Raw genomic sequence first — 22,672 nt, 5'->3', positions numbered from 1 at the left:
TTCCATTTCCTTTCCTTGTCAAACACATCCAGCTGTTGGAGCTTTCTGTGTTCCTTACTAGAAATGCCAGGACGTGAATTCATTGATGTTGTCGTCTTCTTCCAGAGTATCATTGCTTTTATCACCTTCCCTTGATACCACTTGTGCTCACTCCTGTAACCTCAGGGGGAGAGAAAACCTAATGATCCACAGTAGATTTAAACAAATCACAATTTTTCAGCAAGTCATTTCTGTAATAAATATAATTTTTCTTCCTGTTAGTGAACTACCTGGGAGCAGACATATCTTTGGATGTGCTGGATTGGAGCTGATTATCTTAATGAATAACTGTGAGTCTGTCTTTGAGACCACAATATGCCCTATTGGCCCTGTGCCGGAGCCTACTGAGTTACAGTTAGCACAGTATTCTGTTCATGCAGGCAGCTCCTCATGCAAGTTTTTGTAAAGTAAATGTTAAAATCTTAATTTGTCCTCTAAGTGTGACTTACAGCATCAGATAGCGACCCTTGGGTTTCCTCTTTGAAAAGTAAAGATATGAAAGACATGCAGAAGGCTATTCAAATGGCAATGCAAGTATTACAGAAAAATGTAGATTGTGAGGGACTTCTTGCAGTCCTCTAATCCATCCTTCTGCTCAAAAGAGAGCTGACTTCTCTGTTGCTCAGGGCTTTTTGCAGTTGTTTAGAAAATCTGAAGGATGGAGACTGGGCCTTGTCCCAGGACTGTACCACTCACTGGAAAACTTGTTTGCTTTACATCCCAACTGGAATTTCCAATGTTGCAGTTTGTGACTGTTGCCTCTTGCCATTTTATTGTGCAGCTCTGAGAAAAGTCTGGTAGTCTTCTGTATTAATTGACTTATGGTAGTGGAAAACTCTGATCAGATTTCCCCACAGCCTTCACTTCTCCAGGATTCACAAAGCCCGCTCCCCCAGCTTCTCCTCATGCATCATGTGCTCCTGGCCCTCTTGGTGGCCTCAGCTGGGCTTGCTCTGATCTGATAATAAACATTAAAAATTAACTATTTTTTCCACTGTTCCGCGCAGTTGTGGTTTCCTTGGGTATAGCCTTCAGTCAGTCTGGCTTTTGTCTTTATATGAGAACAGGGATTTGAATCGGTGGTGAATGATAATTCTTTTATCCACTTCTATGTTGTTTTTGTTTGTTTGTTTATTTGTAAGTCATTACCACTTGGACAGTGTTATCCTAAGCATTCTTTCATCAGTGCAGTACATTCTCTTCCACAAAGCAATACTTACATGTAAGCTAATACTCAGGGTGAACAGATTATCTTGTTTTGTTAGATGTTTTCCTGTGAGGATACAGTCCTTCCGTGTGATGTCATGGCATATTTCGCTTGTGGTGGAAGGCATAATTCTCTTATATTTTCTGTTCACATGACCTGAATTCCTCCCCAAGATTTTGCAGCTCTAAAGAATTTTCAAGGTAGTGTTTTCACTTCTCCTGCTCTGGTTTGTTTCTAAATCTCCTCCATACCACCTTCTGAAATGCTGAGCTTCTGCTCGAGAGTTGACTTTTTGGAAAAGAGAGCAGATAGAAATTGTTTCCCTACCATTCTGCTTTTCAGAGTTACTGTATTCTAGGTGTTAGTTCCACATCAAATTTCATTGCGCCTTAACCAAGTCAAATGAAACATGAACTATAATAAAGATGTCTATAGCACTGTTGCTGATTCCGTTATTTCATTGAATCTTCATGGTTGGAGACTTTAGCTTCCTGTGTATGGGAGGGAGAATAAGTGCTACTAATGCTGATAGAGCCCACGTGCCTGAACAGAGGTGTCTTTATCAGGCAGTGAATTATCTATGGGTGATTTTCTTGAGTTCCAGTTTGAATGTGATGCTAGAGTACACAGTAAGGACTGATCAAAGCATATTGTCTTTAATCAAAGTGGAGCAACCACAAAATGCTTCAATTACAAAAAAGAGAAAGAAATTATATATATATATATAAAAAACATTTTGAACAGCCTCAAGCCCCTCTATGAGAAATGCTGAGGGCTCTCTCCTTAATTTATCAGTTTTGTGGAGGGCAAGGACCTGAATTTAGGGAAGGCATGATGTTTACGTAAGACAAAGATGAAAGATGAATTATAGAACATCCAACATTTTGCACCAAACTCTTCTGGCTGAATGCCACCATTGGGTAAAAGTAGGCTCAGAAAGAGGAGGAGGTGGAACTCATTGGCCAAAAAACTTCAAAGTGAAGTTCTTCAAGAAAGGATAATGTGAAAATTGACACGGATGCAAAAAGCATTTTAGTCTTTTCATGGGACAGTAGAACATGGTGCACATGCCCTGATAAAGAAAACAGAAGAATCGTCCTGCAGGGAGGGGTGGAGCAAGGATTAGTCATCAGTAATGAGGATTGGAATTAAGGTAGAATGTTTGCTCGGGAAGACAACGGGGAATGGGAATTGTACAGGTGATAGCAAGACTGAAAGCATGAAGCATCAGAGCTTCCAGGTGTTCTCCCAGACTGCTGAAAGACTGGGCATGTTGTTAAGGTCAGTCAAGAGCGCATCCATTTGAGTGCAGAACAGCAAACATAGCACCTGCATGGAGAAAAAGAGCAAAGTGATGTGGAAATCTTCAGTGCCTTTAATGCAGCCTCAGTGGAGCAAGGTGAAAGAGCTTACCCACATGAAGCTGCAGATGCATCTACCTTTTTTGATGCTGAAATGCTTAAATCTATTTAAACGTATACGCCTAAAGTTTACATAGTTTCAGTTTTATGGATACATGTCAACCTGACAAATGCATCGTATGCACGTGTTTGTTTAGGCACGTTATCAGAATGCTTCTGTTTGATGCACTTTTCAGGAAGGGAGCCTGATTTCAAAGGCATTTAGAAAAGAGTGGGTAACTCGGACGCAGATGGCCGCAAAGGCGGAGGTGGGAGAGAATGGGGAAAGATGAGTTCTGGCAAGGAAACACATTTGGTGCAGGTGCGCTTGTTTGAGAAGAATGAGATGCTGTCTGGGAATGAATGAGAGCCATTCCTCAGCAGCTCATGCAACCTTCCAGACACCCTGGGTGGCCTCCGACGGCCGCAGTCTTTGGTCATAGAGTTCTAAAAATGTCTGAGCTTGCTGGCATTCCCCTTCCAAAGATGCATTAGTCTGGAGTTGTGCAGTGTTCCAGGCTGTTTTGGGAGTGGGCAGAGTTAAGGTTACGTGGATGACCTGAACTAAGAGCATGCACGCTTTCAAAGGACTTAACTATGTAGTGAAGGAGTTTTACCTTCTGTGGTCAGTTTTTGAGACAGCTGCCTTGTTTCTCAAGGGGTTTTTTGGCAGAATTGGAAGGAGATCCCTTCTTCAAGTGTATCCAGACTCGGTGGAACTTGAGAACTGCTTTTACGTATGTGGTTTGCATCCATACCATCTCTTCCTCACTTTGATCTCGATCCTCTCTGCATTGTGGTGTCTCTGACTGGCACTGATGTGCTGCCATCTGCTTTCCCTCCGTCATCCAGAATGCAGTGACTCCAGTGGTGATTCTGCTGCTTTAGGAAGTCATTCATAATCTGTGCAGTTATTCAGGCTCACTCTGCAATGGCTGCTAACAGTGTGGGACTAGGTCAGATTTGAAGGTTTGGTTCAGAAAAAAGTATGGAAAGACAAATGAAGCACAAATGCAGTCATGTGGAATTGCCTTCTAGTAGAACATTTCTCAAAGTTTCCTTGTGTTCACCGTAGCTCCAAAAATAATAAAATACACTGAGAAATATTTTAATTAATATGAAATTTGGGAAGAGTGTGAAAGAGATTTACTCTATTTGTAGTAGAAATTTTGAGGGTAGAACAGGACAACCAGAACATAGCAAGAAATAACATCTGTTTGACGCTACAAATGGTGTTGGAGGTTTTTGAATTAGGGACGAGGAACTGCTTGGTGGTTTATTGGCTTGCCTGGTTACTTTGCAGATTTCCTTTGTTATAATTAGCCTGGGGTACACCGAAAAAAGGCAAGAAGATTATTGGAAGATACGGGAGGAGAGTTAGCCTTCTGCAAGGATGTGGCACACCCTATAAATTTATCATTTGATACTTTTTCCTTTAATATACAGTCCGTGTCGGCTTTCTCCGCATTCTTAGCATGTCTCAGAAATTCCAGCATTTTTAGTAGTGAATCAGTGAGAAGAAGGGGAAAAGGCCTGTAATTGCTTTTTCCATTGTTCTTGTTAAAACCACATTGTGGGAAATGGACCCAAACACTGTCTTTTAAGTGGTGTTGAGTCTGAGGCAGGTGCTATTAACTCAAGACTGCATTAACTCTTTTCAAATCCCTTTCCTGTTTCCTTGAGGAAACATGCCTGGTGTATATACGTGGCAAGGGATGTTTGCCTGCCTCTTGCATTGACATTTTAATTTGCTCCATGATACAAATATCATTTCCCTAATCCCCCTTGCCCTGACCCTGTTTTGTCTTTTCTTCAAAGAGAGTTGACTTTTTTTTTCATAAGGAGGGGGGAGGAGATGGGAATGGTGGCTGGCTGCTCTAGTTTGGAGCATTAAATGCTCGGGAAAAAATCTCAGAGTAACTGTTGTTTCTTTCTTTGTATTCACATGGAAATTTTTAATCTCCATCAAAGGATCAGGAGAAAATAACGTCGAGATTCAACAAGAGAGCTCCCAGCTTACATGGAATTTTTAAATGTTATTTGGCTTTATCCTTTAAGCGATGAGAACCATGAACTATGTACCTACAGCGTTCAGAATTAACTTTTCTCTTTCTTCCAACACACCCTCTTTTTTTTCCCCCCTTTCTCTCTCCCTTTTTCTTACATTTTTATTGTTCTAAGTAAACATGCAACTTTTTTGGCCAAAACTATAAGTGCCTTAGGATTTGTTTAGTTGTATTTATGTATGCGTTTCTAACGTTAATTATGAGCACCAGTCTGAATACAGCCTCATATTCTGCTTTTGATGTGATCTGAAGAATCTCTGTGGAAAGCCACGGAGCTATGATCAGAACCCAACACACTGTGTGCTTGCAGAGTCATACAAGGGCTAACATTGGACTATTAAAAAATAAAAAAGACAAAACTAGGTAACAGAAGAGCTAATGTTCTGCTTGCTTGTAGTTGTGGATCACAAACACTATCTGCACCTGTAGCAATAGTGGTTGTGCTAGTAATGACAGCAAGTGAGACCCCCTGGAACCAGCCTAGGGAGGGGAACAGCGGATTTCACAGGTGGGTGCTGACAGCAATGGTAGTTTTCACACTTCATCACAGATTAATAAGAAAGGGAGGATATTAAAATGCTAATACTCATTAATACTCTTTTATGGTGTTTAACGTGAAACATGGAAGATGAAAATGAATGACAGCTGGTAAATGGAACTGACAGTTGTGTTCAGGGCTGTAAGAAATAGCTGCAGGAAATAAAAGCTGTGTATTCCCCTTTTCTGCAGCAGGTCATGCCAAACAGCATCTCCTAGTACTGAGACTTTCGCAAGATAACTTACATTTAGACTGAAGTAGACTGTTCTATTGCTATGAAGTACTTGATGAGAATTTTTCTTTACTAGCATTGGTCAGAGGGCTGGTATTCTCTCTGTCATCTGAAAGGCAATCTTCAGCAATATGTACACCTAGAGCAGAAATAACAGCCCATTGAAACATAATTGTGATATACCTTTTTTTTTTTTTTTTTTTTTTTCATCTTTTGTGTTTTTTTGTTTGCTTGTTTCAGTTGGCTCCATTGTTCTGCATTTCAACAAGTTAAATCTGGCCTTCTGTGGGCCATAATGAATGTAATGTAATGTATGCAATACAGAGAGATACGAGCTTCAAGCATCCAAAGAAACTTAATTCTGCCCTATCACAGGCTGTTCTATTTGTGGTTAAAACTCAGTGAAAAATTCTGTGTAGCTGTGTTTAAATATGAAATTGAAGAATGTAGGATATTTTCACCTAATGCTATTAACAAGTTCAAATTCTGGCTTCAGCACAAACCTGAACTCTGCCTTTTCTGTCATACAACGCCAGGAATACCAGGAAGATACAGTGCACAGGGACCAGAGATAAAGGAGTTCTAAAAGCATGGTACTTCTTTCTCCCGTAGTGATAGTACTTAGTAAAGTTACGGTTGTCTGGCCAAGTACCTTGACATTTTAGATTTTAAATAAGTTTAATCTTGTATATCCTAGGTTTGTAATTCTTCATTCTGAGGAGAGTTAACAGGTCAGTGCAGGACAGCTGAGTGTAAATGGATGATGTGTACTCTGAGCTAACGTTAGATATAGACTTTTGCTGGGATTCCCTTGTTTTTAAGAAAACATCATCTCTTGGATTTCCAACTGTTTCTTGTATATGAGTTCATCTGCCCTATTGTCTTCATTTCCCCTGTGTATGCCCAGTCTCTGGATGCTAATTTCCCATTTTGTTGTGACCAGATGTTTGTCTTGAACAGAGGATTCCGTCCTATATTTATCCCTTTGATATGCTTAAAATGTTATCAGAATTGACTCCTTCCAAAACTGCTGCCCATCTCCCGTTGTTCTGAATGGATTGAAGCCCCACAGGTGCTGCAGGGTTAGTGCCCTTCCTTTACAAGAAACAGTCTGCTGGCACTGTCAGTCTTTGGCAGTTGAAAATTGAAAACCTGCTACTTTTTGCTGAGGTGATAACAGGCAGATGTCACTTCAAAAATAAAACGTTAGGGAATGAAAGACCACAAAAAAGGCTTGTCACTTTGGCTGAATTTATGAAAGCATGTTTATTTTGGCAAATGTTTCTCAAAAGCAGGTTCATTTTTATCGTCTCCACCGTCTGGATTTGCCTCTGAGGTGTCAGACCATGCTTACTCATATTTGGCTTATTATTGGTTTTCTGCCAAAATTTTGTATGCCCTCCTGTGCTTCTACCCACTCCTTCACTTTCTTCCTCTTGGCTATAGTCAGATTTTTCTTCACATTGATCTCGGTGGGTATTTCATTCCTGCTTCTTGGTGGGACAGGAAAAAAACGAGCTTAGAAACCACTGTGATGCCAAGTTTTGCAATTTGAAGAGAATAAAAAAAGATTGCTTTCTTCGGAATGTGCAGTCTTGCACTTACTTCTCAATATATGCATGTGTAGTTCAGAATTTTATTATGAGAGATTTTAACACGCAGGATCAGAAACCTCTTTGGTTTGTTCTCTCCTTAACCTAGATTACAGGCGAGCCAGTTCTTCCAAATTCTTGATAATTTTTCTTTTGACGAAGGTTCTTCAGTGCTATCCCTCCTTTGATTTGAATTCCTTTTCTAGTCCCAGCCAGATGTTTGCTTTGCCCAGTTGTTGACAGATAATATTCTCACGCTATCACTTCATATTTCTACGACTGCAAGATCTGTCACAAAAAAATCCTGGATTTTTGTCACTAAGAGCCTTTCTGCAAATGTTTTAATTCTTTCCAAAGGCAAATTCCTTTAACGTTGCAAATATATTCTGCTTAAACAGCAAGCAAAGGCAAACGTTCCCATTTTTCCTTTTCCAGTAAGAAGGGTGTGTTCCTGAGCCACATCTTATGGATGACCCAAAGATTTTCTCTACCTTTGCTGCAGGAATGTGGCTAACACTTCAGAGAAGGAACACTTTAGGTATTTAGCCAGGAAAGAGTAAAACATCAAAAAACAGTCAAAACTTTGTCTTTCCCCCTTTCCACTGCTTTCATTTCCTACTGTGTTGTGTTGTCCTCTGCATCAGACTATTTGAGACTGCCAAATACTTGGATATTTTATAGGTAATATATCTTATAAATGCCATGGCCAGCCTCTGAGGGAAACACGGGATTGTCGGTTTTGGATGGAGTATAAAACCTGAGCAGGAAATCATTGCTGAATGGCACAGCTGCAGACAAACATTTCAGGCTAGTAAACTGCCCATCTGCGCAGCCACACGTGTGTTGGGACGCGAGGCCAGCACAGCCGTGGTGCGCGGCTGCTAGTGCTTAGTGCTGGGAGATGTTGTGCTTAACAAATGGAGTGCTATGCTTCGTTAGTTCCTGAAATGTAGCTATCTGAAGATGACTGTAAGATTTGAAAGGAGGAAGGGAGACTGTAGACTAGAGCAGAATTTCAGATCCAGGATGGCTCAGATGATCCCACTGCCAGCTGCAGGACTACGGTGAAGGACTGAAGGAAATGTTTATAGAGAAGAAGGAAAACGTGTTTCTTCTTAGGCCCAAACCAGCGATCACATCTGGATCTTCCCCTCGAAGTTATAGGCAGCAAATATTGTCTTGGTCTTTAGTTCTGTTTCACTGTCATTCACCTGAGCAGGACCTGAGAGGGGGGTGAGCTGTGTTTCTCAAAGAGTGAACTGTTTAAAATTCCGTTCTGCTGGAGTTTTTGCCAACTAAAATCTCTTCAGGAAGCTCATTCTAGCACTTCCCTCTTTTAAATTAACCTGTTATTAGTGCCTATTTTTGCTATTTCCATTGTAAATAGCTCCTCTTTTTTACAAGTTATCTTTTGATGAGTTATGTAGCCAAGCTCTCTGTTTAGTTCTCCCAGTCCCTCCTCTGAAGTTTAGCACTTCCTGTTGTATGTGCCAAGTTTGAGTTTATTTTCCGCATGATTTTCCCAAGCACTACGTTCAATAATCCACAATTCAGTAACAAATGCAGATTGTTAAAATAATGAAACAAAAACAATAAAACTCTTTTAAGACCGCATCTCATGCACTGCAACTGTAAAAACTATTCATTTGTTGTTTCTTTTTTCCAAATACTTTATTGAAAAATAAAATTAGCTTCTAATAGTGAAAAAATACAAGAGTTATAATCCCATTATACAGTACACTTTCTGTGCTGATATTTGTCTATTGGGGGAGGTTTTTCTTGATTTATTCAATACAAGAGGGAAGGTAATTTAGTGATTTAGTGATTAAAGCATAGATGGCTTGGGTTGAAGTTCCTCCTTTATCACAAACCTCTCATGACTCCCCTGACCTTGGTATACTGGGGTGTCAGAATGAATATAGTGGAAGTTGAAGTCTGTACACAAGGAAAGTGAGCCAGCTGAGGTATTTGGAAACTTTTCTATTGATTATGATGTATTTTGGATCAGGTCACCGAAAGAGCGTGAAACTCTTGGGACTTACACTTATTAAAATGTGTTGATTTTGTTTGGTTAAAGAACAAGTCTTTAAAAGTTTTTCACATTTTGTGTGAGTCTGAGGACATCTACACCATAAATATCTTCATTTAAGAATCAGATATTTCAGATATCTTTGAGCATTTCCACATTTTGATCATAAACAAAATGAGCTTCTGTGAGTTTTTCCCTATAGGCACTTTATTCTCTCTTTTCCTGTAAACAGATGCCATTTTTAAGCCACATAAAATGGATTGCAGTTGTGGCCATTACGATATTGGCACTGTTCTGCATTCCAGCTGCACACAAGCACGGATTGCAGAGTGATGCCTTATTAAATTATAGGCATCTCTGTTAAGATATAGAGGAATTAGTTCTGAAGATGAAGCTTTTTCCTTATTTGCAGTCTTCCTTTACAATTTAATGCATAAGGAAGCACATGACTAATGAATGTTGCCTTACTGCCGCATATCTCAAACTACCAGGCATTTTTATCTGTCCTTGTAAAAAATATGCAAAATATCTGTTATTGTTATGCGAAGAAAATGAAAGCATGTGAGTTGTAATGTTCATGGACTTCATAAGTGCATCTCCTTCCCCAGGACAATCACATCTCTCCGGAGTGAGCTGATCCCACATCTGGTTAGGAAACAGTTCTCTTCTCCTACATTGCTGCAGCAAGGACTAGACAACAAAGAAGAGGGCCGGAAGAAAAAAGAACAAGCATCCCTAGGTCAGTACGAGTATCAAAAATTCAATGAATGTTTTAAATCCCATATGCTGCAAATGAATTATTATATAGAGTACAGAATTAGCCTGAAATATTAGTTTTTCTTTCTTATACTTTCTGATAGCAAAGGTTCTAGTAATTTTCCTTTTTGAACAGGATTGTGCATTTAATAAATATTTTTAGTATAAATCAAGCACAGATCAACTAGATGCTCTGTATTTATCCTGCCAGAATACAGTATACATAAATGCACTTTTGAAAATGTAATTTTAGGAGGAAGTTCCATTGGGTAGAGCAACAGGCAAAGCCGTAACCAGGAACTGGGTGAGATCTCAGATCTTGGAATTTATTTTTAGCATTTCCACAGTCTCCTTGTGTGACCTTGGGCAAAAGATTGCATCTGTCCCAGTCCCTTGATTCCCACCTGCAGAATAAAAATAACACTTACTCACTACATGTGATAAAATCTGTTAATGATTGCTCAATATCTAACCATTCAGGTGATGTGGGGCAAAGATCTCTCTTCACCAACAGTATTTTAATAGTACTCCTCTTCAGAAAGCATTTCATTAAATCCTGTCTAACTTCATGCATGTGTGTGTTCTCCAGACATTTATAGTTTCATAAAGGAAGATAATAGCTTGCTGAAACCTGCTCCAGATAACTCTTGTTGGAATGATCACAGAGGAGATATGAATGAAACTCTCCATGAAGGAAAAGTACGCTGCTACGTCCATATAATGAAAGAGGGACTGTGCTGCCGAGTGAATACACTTGCGTTGTATATTGAAGCTAATCGACAGGTGAGAACAGCGAACTGTCGTGGGAATATTGGACATTTTAGTCTCCAGGAGTGGCTTCCTCTGATACTGCTGAGCAGTGTGTGGGAATTGAATCAGTGCCGTGTTATCTAGGCACATCACCCTCCTGGTTGCTGCACAGGGACATGAGACAAGGAAGCAGTTCCGTCACTAATTTCCTCCACAGCTTTGATTTAGCCGAGGAAACTCCTACCGCAGATATTCTACTGGTTTTGGGGAGTGACAAAACTTGCAGCCAAAGAGCCAAAAAGTGTTGAAAATAAGGTTGGAAGTAGCTTCAGTAGTTCATGTAGTCAGCGTCCTCCATGTCCTGAAGGCAAGATCAGTTCTGACTGGGCTCTTCCTAGCAGATGTTTATCTAAGTGATAATGACAAAGATTATTAGTGTTTTGCAGGAAGTCTGAAAACTACCCATACATTCAGATTGCCTAGTGCTTTCCGTTATGAAAGAATTATTTTGTGAACAGGTTTCACTACAGTTGCACTCCAGGTAATTGTAAAGGTGAAATGTTGATCTGTTGCAGCTTTCAATTACTGTCATGTTACTGAGAATTCACAATGTAGAAGATCAAAGAGAGGAATAGAAAAATCCTAGCTAACGAGCTGATGATTGATAGCTTTTATTCCTAGTATGAGGATTCTTTTTTAACTACACTGCCGATGCGACTTAAAAGCTCTCAGTTCACTCTCCAAATGATGAGCTTTGTGCTGTGAGATGTGGACAGTTTCTCCTAGTTCTGAAAAACTGACAGGCAGTGCTGTAGAGTAAGGCTCAGGATTTCTGGAAGCAGTGGTGGTAGAGCAATACGGTTGTGCTGGGTGGGAGTCCTGGAGGTGGTCACTTCCTTGGCTTTGCTCTCAAACTGAGTTGTTTTCTTTTTTGCTAAAATTAATGAATGAATTAATGCAAATTAAAATTGCAGCATGGCAGAACGAATTCGCACACTGGAGCTCTTTCTCCTTGATTCCTGTAGATGAGCACAGAAATAAAGTGATTTGGGTTTTTTCATTTGTTTATTGATCTTAAGGATGTGAGAAAGTAAGGGAGGCAATGCTGCTGTCAGAAAGGAAAAAAATTTCCTCAGGAACATTAGGAAGAAGTGTGCCCAAAGGGTTAAGGGAGAGTATCGCTTGCTAGGGGAAGTGTGCGTGTACATTTGGCAGCAGCCACTTCAGTAAAAAGTTATTGAGTTAAGCCAGTCAGACTCCATGTGGTTTTTTTTTTGTTGTTCTTTTTTTTTTTTTTTCTTAACCTAAATATTCTACATTTTGGTCAGTTCAGGAAATGTGTTTGCTCCTGGGTGGTACATAGAATCAGTGTTTTGAAATCACACTGGGGCCTTCAACATTGGATAAGATTTTCTTTGAATTTATAACTTATCCAGAATAGTAAAATTTCTAAGGAAACTATGTGGAAGTAAAGCATAAAACGGAGCTTAATGAGAGGTTGTGAGAAAGGAGTTCTTTTTTTTTTGGTGCCTCTGTATTTTGTTTCTTTTTTTAAATTCTGATAAAATATAAGCATTTCTTTTCATGTTTTTTTTATTTTCTTCTTGTCTTATTGGTCTGTAATGAAGACTTTTGGTATCTTATTGGCTCTTGGTCTTCGCAGACCAGATTCTGATTCACTGGCTGCAAAGCTTGGACCTGTAACTCTACTGTCCAAGAGGACAGGCTCCCAGAGCAGTAGCAGTCCAGTCCAGTAGCCGTGGGAAGGAATGGCATCCTAACCCGTTGCCCTTCTGGTGAGGAAACACTTTACTCACATCATTTCACTTCCAGCTGGGTTTCTGGATGCCTGCAGCCTGTGTGTGGGCAGGTGGGTTCAGGAGGGAGTTATCTTCAATAGCAGGAAATAGTTTCTTTGTAAGATGAATTAAATCCAAACACATCTTAAACCTTCCCTTGACCCAGGCACTCCCTCTGACTCCTGCCCCCTATCTAACCTTCCTTTGCAGAGCTAAATGCTTGAGCTGGTAGCTTTCTTGGGTCACCCCTCAGGCTGCACTACCACTAACAGATTCTAATAAGAGTTTTACTCTGGCCAGTAAAATCCTTTATTTATTTCAACACATCACCTTTCTACTGAGAAGGGCAGGAGCCTTTCCTTGTTCCTTTCCCTTCCCACAAAGTAACGCTGGACAGTAGGAATATTTCCAGCCTACGCTGTAGGTATGACTTGCTGTGAACTCCTCTCTCGGCTCTATCTGTTGTGGCAGCCCTGCTGTGTGTCAGGTGAGGTTGGTGTCCCTTCACCAAGCCAGTGTGTAATCCAAAAGAGTTGGCCTAGAATGTAGTGTTTTGGTAAGCTGGTGGTTTTCTGTAGCATCTGCATTTTGGACTAAAGGATTTAAGCTGCTTTGTTTAAAAAGAAAGAAAGAAACAAACAAACAAAAACAAATCTAGTGGGAAGAACCATCTCCAAGATGTGAAGAGTTACAGGGGTAGAATATTCAGGTTGGATATTAAAAACAATTTCTTCTCAGAAAGAGTGGTGATGCATTGGAACAGGCTGCCCAGGGAGGCGATGTGGTCACCATCCCTGGAGATGTGGCACTGAGGGACATAGTCAGTGGGCATGGTAGGGTGGATTGAGGTTGGACTGGATGATCTTAGTGGTCTTTTCAACTTCATTGATTCTATGATAATGTCTACTGGGGACAACAGGCAACTTGAAAAGGTAGCTCAGGGGTATGAGCTCATCTGAGCTCATCACACTCATCCAAATGAAGTATCAACTGTGAAAATTCTTATCGGATGAAAACAGCAGTATTTACCCATCCTTGCACGCTGGAAGGGAAATGGGTTGGTCATGTTATGAATATCTGAGCAATTTCCTGCAAGTATCATCTCATTTGAGATCTTAAGATATTTTTTTCTGATCTGATCCCAGCTTCTTCAGATGTATGGGATCTGCTTCTGGAGGATCACTCTGTAGCTATCAGCTCTTGTTATCCCAGCTTTCCAATGAAGCCACTTTACACAGTCATACTATATGGCAGTTCCTTCAGAACAAGTGTGGAAATTATTGCCAGCTCTCAGCCAAATTGTTCAGCAGTAGAGATCTCCAAAATATAGCTTTCCAAAGGGTTTTGTCAAAATAGGTGCCTAAGTAGAGAAAAGAGAGATTTAAAGAGTGGCCTTTCCTCTCCCTTTGGGCAATCCCAGTTGTACCATCACCGTGCTGCCCTCCTGTATGGACAGCACTCTCATCCTGGCTGGCCAAACAGCATGTGCAGAGCTCTACAGCAGCCTCAGCATGCCCTTCTTCTCACTCAGGCACACAATCTGCCACGACACAGACCTTTTTGCACTCACAAGTCAACTTGTCACCTTCCATATCTTGTGTGTTTCTTTGCCTTCTGTCTCTGTCATACTGAGCTCCGTCCTACACTGCATCACCGCTCTGTGACTCTACACAGCACTGTCAGTGCTGTGCTGTGAGCCTTCTGCCTCGCCTTGTATCGTCATCTGTGCTGTCATCACCTCCTCTGCGGTGTGTGACCTTGGCCCCAGCCTGACGCCAGGAGATGCAGAATGCCTCAGGCTGTTCCTTCACCCAGAAAAGGGGGAATGATAAAGTGATATCCCATCCTCCAGCAGCGGTGGCTCCCCCTTCTTTTCAGGAGCCAGCTCAGAATTGCTCTCTGTGGACTTGTTCTTGGCTACCTCATGGACCACAAGTCTCTCTATTACCATCGCTGCTTTGTCTGCTTATCTAACACCTGTCTTCTCTCTGTCAAGAGCCTTTTCTCCTGCAGCTTTCTACCATCTGGAATAGCTACTCCATCAACTTCAGTTTCTTCTGAAACATCTGAAAGACTTTTTTGTTGCCTGTATCTCAGCAAGCTACCTTAGTGAGTGGGCTGACTGTGGTCATCTTTTCATGCCAGTTTATGTTTGATACTACTTCCTTCTCTCTCTTGCATTACTGAATGATACAGAACATTTTGAGCTGCATTTAAAATGGCAAATGATGGACAAACCGGTAGTATATGGGATGTCACTGTGTCCTGCTGGAACCAGTCTGCTTGCTGATGATAATCCGTTGCTTCTCCACTCGTGGGAAGCTGAGTTGAGAGGGAGACATGCAGCACACATGGAGGTATACCTCGCTCCTTTACAAAATGGGAAGATGATAAACCAGTTGCAGATTTAAAATGTAAGAAACTACATTCTTCTGTAAGTTAATAAATCTACGATATAAGCACAGTGGAAATCATAGCTATCCATGTTTATGTAACATACAGATATAGCACTGTCCTTTTAACTTGTGATGTCGGTTCCTCCATCCAGGTTCCCAAACTATTGTTTAATCTGGGTCTGGAAGAGCCACTGGTCCATGGGACTGCGCAGATCACTGACAGAGGCATGGTAGGTGTTCCCTTTGCCCATCTCTGCTCTTCTAATGCAGTCTGCATGCCCTTTGCCTCAAGAACTGCTTCCTAAAATTCTGTCCCACTGCTGGATGTGAAACTGAGTTTTGAAGTATAGAATTACAAGGTGCGTGATACAGCCTAGAGTCTGCTTGCAGATTCATTCATGTGTTCCTGCCTTTCAGTCTCCATCTTTAAACATATTTGATAAAAAATTCTACCCTATCCCCATGTCAGACACTGCAGTCTCTTGTTTCCCTTTGGCAATTTGTGATATTTGAGCAGTTTTCTTCCCAAAGGGCACTGGACTTAGGAGGGGTCAGTATTTTGTATCTGCGTTTTAGCTAAAGCATTCTGGCTGAGTATCAGCTTCAAGCCTTCTCATTGCAGATCTCATCAAACCATAATGAAACCAGTGAGTTCCAGCAGGACTTCACATGGTGCTTATCTTACTGTATGAAGGCTGCAGAGTTAGTCCAGCTAATGGAATTTTATTGAGCTGGTGGACGTTGGGAAGATTGTCCCAACTGTTTGCCTATGGTTTGGGCCCCAGATTTTTAGATCTTTCCTCTGCCAAGAATGCCCGAGGGTAGAGCAGAGTATGCTTTGTGGATGAATGCTTGAGACATGCTGTTTGGAACACGTGTATGGAGAGCGCATATCAGAGAGTTCCAGGTCCTATTTCAGTTTCCATTCTTTTCCTCTAGGTTGGATCAGACAGCATCATTGGGTCATCCACACAAATTGGGGAGAAGACATCCATTAAACACTCCATCATTGGCAGCGCGTGTACCATAAAAGACAAAGTTAAGATAACAAACTGCATCATCATGAATTCTGTTACAATTGAGGAAGGGTATGTCACTTCTTTGTATTTTGATCCTCTAAATTTGCCGTTCCCTTTTCCAGATAGATTCTCAGTCTGTAATATTTATCTTGTAACTGATCCTCAGTCAGAACTGTTCATTGCTGGGAAGGTGTTTCTAAGGACCAAATCAGAAATGTCTCTATGAACAAGTGCACAGGCTACAAGTGCAAGTGAAATGGTTTAATGAGAGTGCTGCAATATTGAAACGTAATTTCTTCCTTTTAGAGGAGATCGTAGCATCTTGAGAATGTGGAATTAAGTTAAGCAGATATATGTCTATATGAGCACGTGTGTCATCTTTCCAAATTCTGTTTTAGGGCTGGGTTTGTGAGTATACCTAAAATATTTGAGTCAGGACGTATATTTGAAAGTGGTACTCTTACTAACTAGAAATGTTATCACCTTTAAACAACTTTCCCTAAAATGTCATTTTCTTTTGTTCATTTTTTGTCATCTTGCATCTTTACTTTATTATTGCCCTATGCTTAGTAATAGAATCAATGAGTAAACTTTCAAAGAAAAGATCTGCCAGCTAGTAGAGGTTTCCCACGCATTAAAGACACTAACTAAATAGGTTGCCTTGAGCTGTTCATTTCCAAATGTGGGAAAAGTGGCCTATCTGTAATTGTTGATGTCTGCATGCCCCCATCTTTCCATACAAGCTAGCTTCCTGTGGATGTCAGTGGAAAGGAAACTGCTGATTGAGTCTGTGCAGGCCTGTATAAATTCTCTGCTCCTTCATGGCTTGAGGTTTGCTTAGGGCTTCAGGAAAAAGGCCAAAATCTTAAAAAAAATGCCAAGTTGGCTCTGAAAGCTGCATATCTGAAAAGCAAAAAACCCCAAAGGATGTGAGGTCTATGGAGGATACTACTGTTACATAACTAAATTACAGGTAAGTATGGTACCTTACTGCCAAGTGTTTGTCTTTAATAGAAATCCGCAGTAATTTCAAGCACATCATAAATCAGAATTCCTTTGAGTATAGAAAATAGCTGGTTTCCAGTTCAATTGCAAATGGATCCAGTGTGGCTGTATCACAAGTGCTACTGTCATAAGAAGTACCAGAACCTCCCTCGTTTGATCATGAGACCCTCTGTCATTTTGATTAATGAATTGATGCCACAGTCATAATAGTATGGTTTTGCATACGAGGTGAGCAGCTCTACCACAGAGGCAGCTGAGTGTATAAATAGTGGAATTTTTGTGAAGAGTCCCAAATTAGCTTGTGTTTGTCTGCACTATTACGTAGTACTGTTTTCTAAATCCTAAATCAAACTTGGAGTCATTATCGTAAGCATACCACAAAATTCCACAGGCATTTTAAAGATATTAAGATACTAAAAATAACTTTTTGGGTCATATTTTGTGAATTTCTGGAAACCAATTTCATCACTGCTCACGCTCAGAGAAAACAGTGTCGTCACCAATAAGTGATAAATCTTGCACTCCTTGGAGTTTCCCCCTTAGCTGCTCCGTAGTCATTGCACACTGATGCACTGGAGTAAAATTTGTAATCTTTCTTCTCCAGGCCAAATTAATCTTACAAACTGTGGAGCTTTATTTAAAAACATATTGTAATTAATGTTTCGTAGATCTGCACAGATATCATATTGATAAAGTATTATTTCTTATTGCATCACCGTAATCCTTAAGATTAGAGAGATGTGAAGTCATGCATACACAGGTGATGAGATACAAGAATATCCAACTGCTAAGTTTTGTTGAAAGAAGTCTTGCTTGTAACTTAGTATAAACAGTTTCTGTGTATTTTGACCTTCTTTGGTGTATTTGATTAAATCTGATAGTTTTTTGTTAAAATGTTAATGATTCTGAAACACGTTGATGGATCCATTTGCAACAGGTGAATAAATGATATGCGATTTTTCTTTAAACTGCCCACAGTGGACAGCTTTGCTTTCCAAACATCCCTTCTCCCAGGCATCACTAAGTTACTCAGGCTTTACCTAACCACCAACTTCAGAAAATGTCTTCCACTTTAGTTAGAAAGTCAGCATATGTTGGCTGGTCTGAGTCAAAATGAGCATAATAAAATGCCCTAGCAGATCTAATTTATCTTTTTTTGAAACCAAATGTTTCAAACATCAGCCAGTTTTAACGTCATCTAAGGTACTGCGTATTAGAAACTTCTGGAATTGCCCTGAGAAGCTGACAAAACCACGTCATCTAACGAACACACATTCTAATGCTGGCATGAGCAGCTCCGCCAAACTGATGGGCTACTGTGTTGTGCACTAGTCACATGTGAGTGATAACTGCAGGCTGGGCCCAGCACCGTTCATTGCAGTGACTCCAGCCTGAAGAAGGAGGCCGGAAAGACTGCGATAGGGCACACTTTGGAGAAGACAAAGCTTTTTAGGTAACCCAGGGAAGAAAGAAAGATCAGGTAAATCATTTCTGAAAGTCAGAAGGCTGGGAACAACTAAATGCAAACATTGCTCAGCATTCTAAGTTCATTCATCAAGAGTTGTGATTATGCATGCTGCTGCCCTGGTAATTCTTTTACTACTTACGTCACCTCTGGTTTCTCTGGATTGAAGCTCACTGTCTTTGCTTTTTGCTGCATCTTAACTGGATAAATTCTCTGCAGTTTCACTTCAGTGTGTAGGTGCAAAGGAAAGCGTGAAAATTCTTTTGTCTCTTGATGTCCTGTAGTGTGAATTGAGGATGTTGTTGGACCTGCCATAGTTCTTTCGGCTTGAGGACCCACAAATTACATCTCCAACCCGGAAAAAGGTTTCAAAGAACCTTGCAGCATTTGATGCGAGCTTCTGAAATGGATCAACAGATTACTTCTGGGCAGAGGGAAAAACCGTGAGGGATTTATTACAAAACTAGGTTCTTACTGTTAGTCTGTGGTTGGTTCATTCCTGGACCAGGGGTCAAGGACCTGGGTTTCACTTGGATAGTACCATTTTGTCCTGGTTCCAAGTTCCAATCCATTCTCCAGTGATGGCTAATATGTTTGATATTCTGGAGGACCAGTAGCAGGGTTTTTGGTTTTTGCAGCCCTGGCTTCTGTTATGCTATACGTGTCTCTTGTGAAGTGATTTGAGTAGATATGAATCCCCCTTAGATGAGATTACAGGGGATTAAATAAGTTAGTAAAGCAGGCAAAATAATTGGCAGTCCTCTCTTAATGTGTTTCCCACTGTGAGCTAATTCTTCCATCAATGAGATAATAAAATAGCGAAGATTACATATGTGCAGAGTGATGGACATACTTGACCAAGCTGGGAGGGATGTAATTTATACAACAGTGCAAGTGCTGAGAGATGCTGACTGCCCAGGTGACAGGCTGCAGCGGGGAATGGTTCTTATTTCTCTCTGCACCGCTCCCTTGAGCTCAGTGACAAATGGCTGCACTGAGTTACATACTTGGAGAAAACCTACTAATCGAGCTGAAATTATAGATCACTTGAAAACTTTGTGCATCTGAATGCTCCTGCAGTAGCTGTACATGTCTAGTCTCTGTCGTGTCTTGGGGATGACCCTTTTGTTAGTTCTGTTTGCATTATGTGTAGTGCACTGCAACAGGGTCCCTAAAATCAGATTAGGCACAGTTAACTCCCTTGAAATGAGATCTAGATATTGATGGAGGAATTTAGTTTTAGGTTCCTGTTTTCGTTTTTTTGTTTGTTTGTTTGTTTGTTTTCTCTTCCCAAACCTACACTTTATTTTTAGCAGCCTTGTAGTTTTATTTAGTTTGCTAGCTGGCAGCAGGAACTATCTAACTGTTCTGGTCATACAAGACCCTGTCTTGAAGTGCTCTGAGCGTTGCAGATGATATTAACAGGAAAACCATGTTGAATCCTTTATTCCATGCTAGCAGATAAAGATTTTGAAATCTCTTGTTTGTTAATAAAACTTTGTGAGTGTATACACTCAATGAAAGGAGCTTTGCCATGTCATGTTCACAGTATATCCTTGTGCCTTGGTTGTGGGAGCGGAACATATCCCTGGGGAAGATTCAAGAGATGGAAGTATAGTAGGAAAAACAAAAAAGCAAAATAAAACAAACTGATCTTTGAACTACTTAGTTTGGACTTACTGGCTATTGAGGAGGCAAGCATGAAAAGCTCAGATAAATATCAAGATGAAAGGTCCACAGAAAGCCATGCTTTGAAATGGCCTTTTGGCATGCTGGTAGCCAGCTCTGTGGCAGGTTTAGTCTCTGAAACAAAGTATTTTGCTCCTTTTCTTTATTCAAGGAGATATAGCAAAGCAGTATGCTTCAAATGGTGGTAGAATCACTAAGGTTGGACAAGACCATCTAGTCCAACCGCCAACCCATCGCCACCATGTGGTAGCTGTTTTTATGGAAGCCATTAATAGACTGCTGTGATTATCAGACAGGATGGCAGCAAGACACAGCTGGCCCGAGATTAGAATCAAGATCTCAGTTACTCAGCTAGGAAGTACTAGGTCTTCACAGAGCAACCAAGGAAGCTGTAGTTCTAGCAGAAGAAAGGGCTTATTGGGGATGATCATTTTTTAAGATGGAAAAGACAAATGAAATCTCTGGTCATCTGCATGGCACCAGCCAGAGAATTTTAGGCATTACCTGCTGAGTTGATGTCATATGGAGACAGTAAGTTGTGTGCTGGGTTTTGTTGATGATGTCCTTGCTACCAGTGTTAAAGTCAGTGGAGCAGACAGTGTACTGTTACTCAGTGGACTGGAGTGAGACCACGTGTGACTAGTTAAATGCTACTCTAGTTTACCACATGTCTCCAATTTATTACTACTTTCTATGAGAAAATGTACAAAGGAAGAAAACAACAAGCAAGCTGAGCTGGATTGGCTACTAACTGCAGATTGATTGTGAAGTTTATTGGTTGTTTCCTCAATAGTGCCAAATCAGCACCTGATGTAGAAACAGTGAGCGATTTGAAGAAAATTCTAATTAAAACCGGGATGGAATTGAGCATTTATAGGGGTTCAGCCCATAAGTGGTCTTTTTCCTGTTGGATAAGAGCAGTACATAGAAATGATCCTATTGCCAAATCAACATTTGTTGAAATTGTAAAATATATTTTACAGCACATTCCCTCATGAGAAGGAATGAAGAGAGATGAAGTTGTTTCCAGCACCATAGCTTGCAAAGCTGGAAATAAAAGTTTTGCTTATGCTTGGATTTCCAAATGTTTTGTGTCTTGAACCAGTTTTTAAGATGGCTGTTGTCTTCTGGATGCTGTCTTATGATGCCAGTGGCAGCCCTGCCCTATGCTAAGCTTTGGAAGAACAAGTTTAGAATAGACATTGCAGAAAGCACATGAAAAGCGAGAGCTTAATTCAGAAGAAGCATATATAGTATGCATAAGTATATATAAGCATGAAGAATCTTGTGGATATGGATAGGCGTGAATGTATGAATAAAGCTAGATATAGTGCTTGCCAGTAACAAGAGCTCTTATTTCTCAACAGAGTTTGCTTTCAGGAAGGTAAATTGAGGAGGAGAGGACAAACCTGGAAAGCAGTGAGCAGAAAGTACCTGAGCTACTTCCACAGCTAGTTTGCTTGCAGCATTAGTTGAATTCTGCTATATCTGTTGTATTTAGGATACTTCTCACATAGTACCTGTTATCTTGTGAATCTCTGAACCATTATTACTTGCAGCTCCTCAAAGAACATTTTCTTCTGGCTAGCTTCCTGGTACATCAATCTATCTTAAATAAATCACCTGTTCTTTAAACTCAGATACACGTTTCCCTGATAGTGTGAGGAGCTCTTCCCAGTTTTCCAAACATCTTGTACATCAAAGCTGAAACTGAACTGAACTGAAAGCACAGGTCAGGTCTGAAAAGTGGCATTTGAAAACAGCTCCTCTTGTTCTGCTGATCTGCTTCTTCAGGTGGCCAGAGTTAGAGCTATAAATAAGCTTCTGCCTCCTGCTAGCCACATGGGTCTAATTGAAGAGGTGTATGCAGATTTTCAAAAGCAACTGATTGCTGCCAGGCTTTGGTGGGAGTCTGTGTGCAAGTACCATTGGTGCTCCTGAAAATCTTCCCCAGCCTGGGTAAGGAAAAGGAATAAATTCTCAGGTTGTTTCAGAATTGTCCCTCTGAGTTCCTAAGGGGACTGTGGGGTTGAACAAGTTCAGCTTAACTCCAGGAAACCAGTCTCTGTTTTTAAGGATGGCATTTAGAAAATCCTCTTTTCCTTGTACACCTAGCCCATACAGTACGGCAGCTGATTTAACTAAGAATGTCCTATGGAGGGAGAGAATCCAGAAGGAGGTCAGCTTCCTTGTGCATAAGGGTTTCCTGATGTAAGACTTGTTTCAGTGTGTGCTTTTGCTGAAGTGTACATAACCAGCCTTCCAGCTGCATGAAAGGCCACCAATTGGTTTGTTCCAAGGTCAGCTGGATTTATCTGAAGTTTCAGAGGTGAGGCACAACCTTCCAGGCGACCTCCCCCGGCAGTCTACATTTCACTTAATAAAACAAGTTAAGGAAGGTTTGAGGCAATCCTTTAAGGTCAGTTGAACTTTCACTGGAAAATACGAGTGCTGGCAAGTATATGCAATATGTAATGCAAAATGTTTAGGGTGTGGGGAAGAAGTGTAAAGGAGCCATACCACAGTGATGAGCTTGGCTAGCAAAGAGACTTGAAACTTCAAGTTCCTCAGCGAAAACACCCTCGGAGACGGGTTAAGAATTTAGGGGATTGGTAGAATGTTTTTGTTACCCCAAGGGGAAAAACAGGAGATCAAAGCCCAAATTCACTTAAGAATGCTTTCTTTGAAAT

The 22,672-nt window shown here is 40.7% G+C and overlaps 1 protein-coding gene across 2 annotated transcripts in view; it reads left to right on the top strand.

Moving 5' to 3' along the window:
* Positions 1-22,672, top strand: part of EIF2B3 (eukaryotic translation initiation factor 2B subunit gamma) — a 94,368-nt gene that overhangs the window by 55,793 nt on the left and 15,903 nt on the right. For both annotated transcript variants that reach the window (XM_021404974.1, XM_021404973.1), the window contains 4 exons: positions 9,712-9,842; positions 10,449-10,642; positions 14,957-15,034; positions 15,744-15,892. In XM_021404974.1, coding sequence (XP_021260649.1) covers positions 9,712-9,842; positions 10,449-10,642; positions 14,957-15,034; positions 15,744-15,892 — 552 coding nt within the window. The remainder of the gene's footprint in view (positions 1-9,711; positions 9,843-10,448; positions 10,643-14,956; positions 15,035-15,743; positions 15,893-22,672) is intronic.

This window comes from Numida meleagris, chromosome 7 (assembly GCF_002078875.1).
Source record: "Numida meleagris isolate 19003 breed g44 Domestic line chromosome 7, NumMel1.0, whole genome shotgun sequence".
Classification (NCBI taxonomy): domain Eukaryota; kingdom Metazoa; phylum Chordata; class Aves; order Galliformes; family Numididae; genus Numida; species Numida meleagris.
Note: the sequence above shows the minus strand (reverse complement) of the source record. Positions and strands in the feature narration are given on the sequence as shown.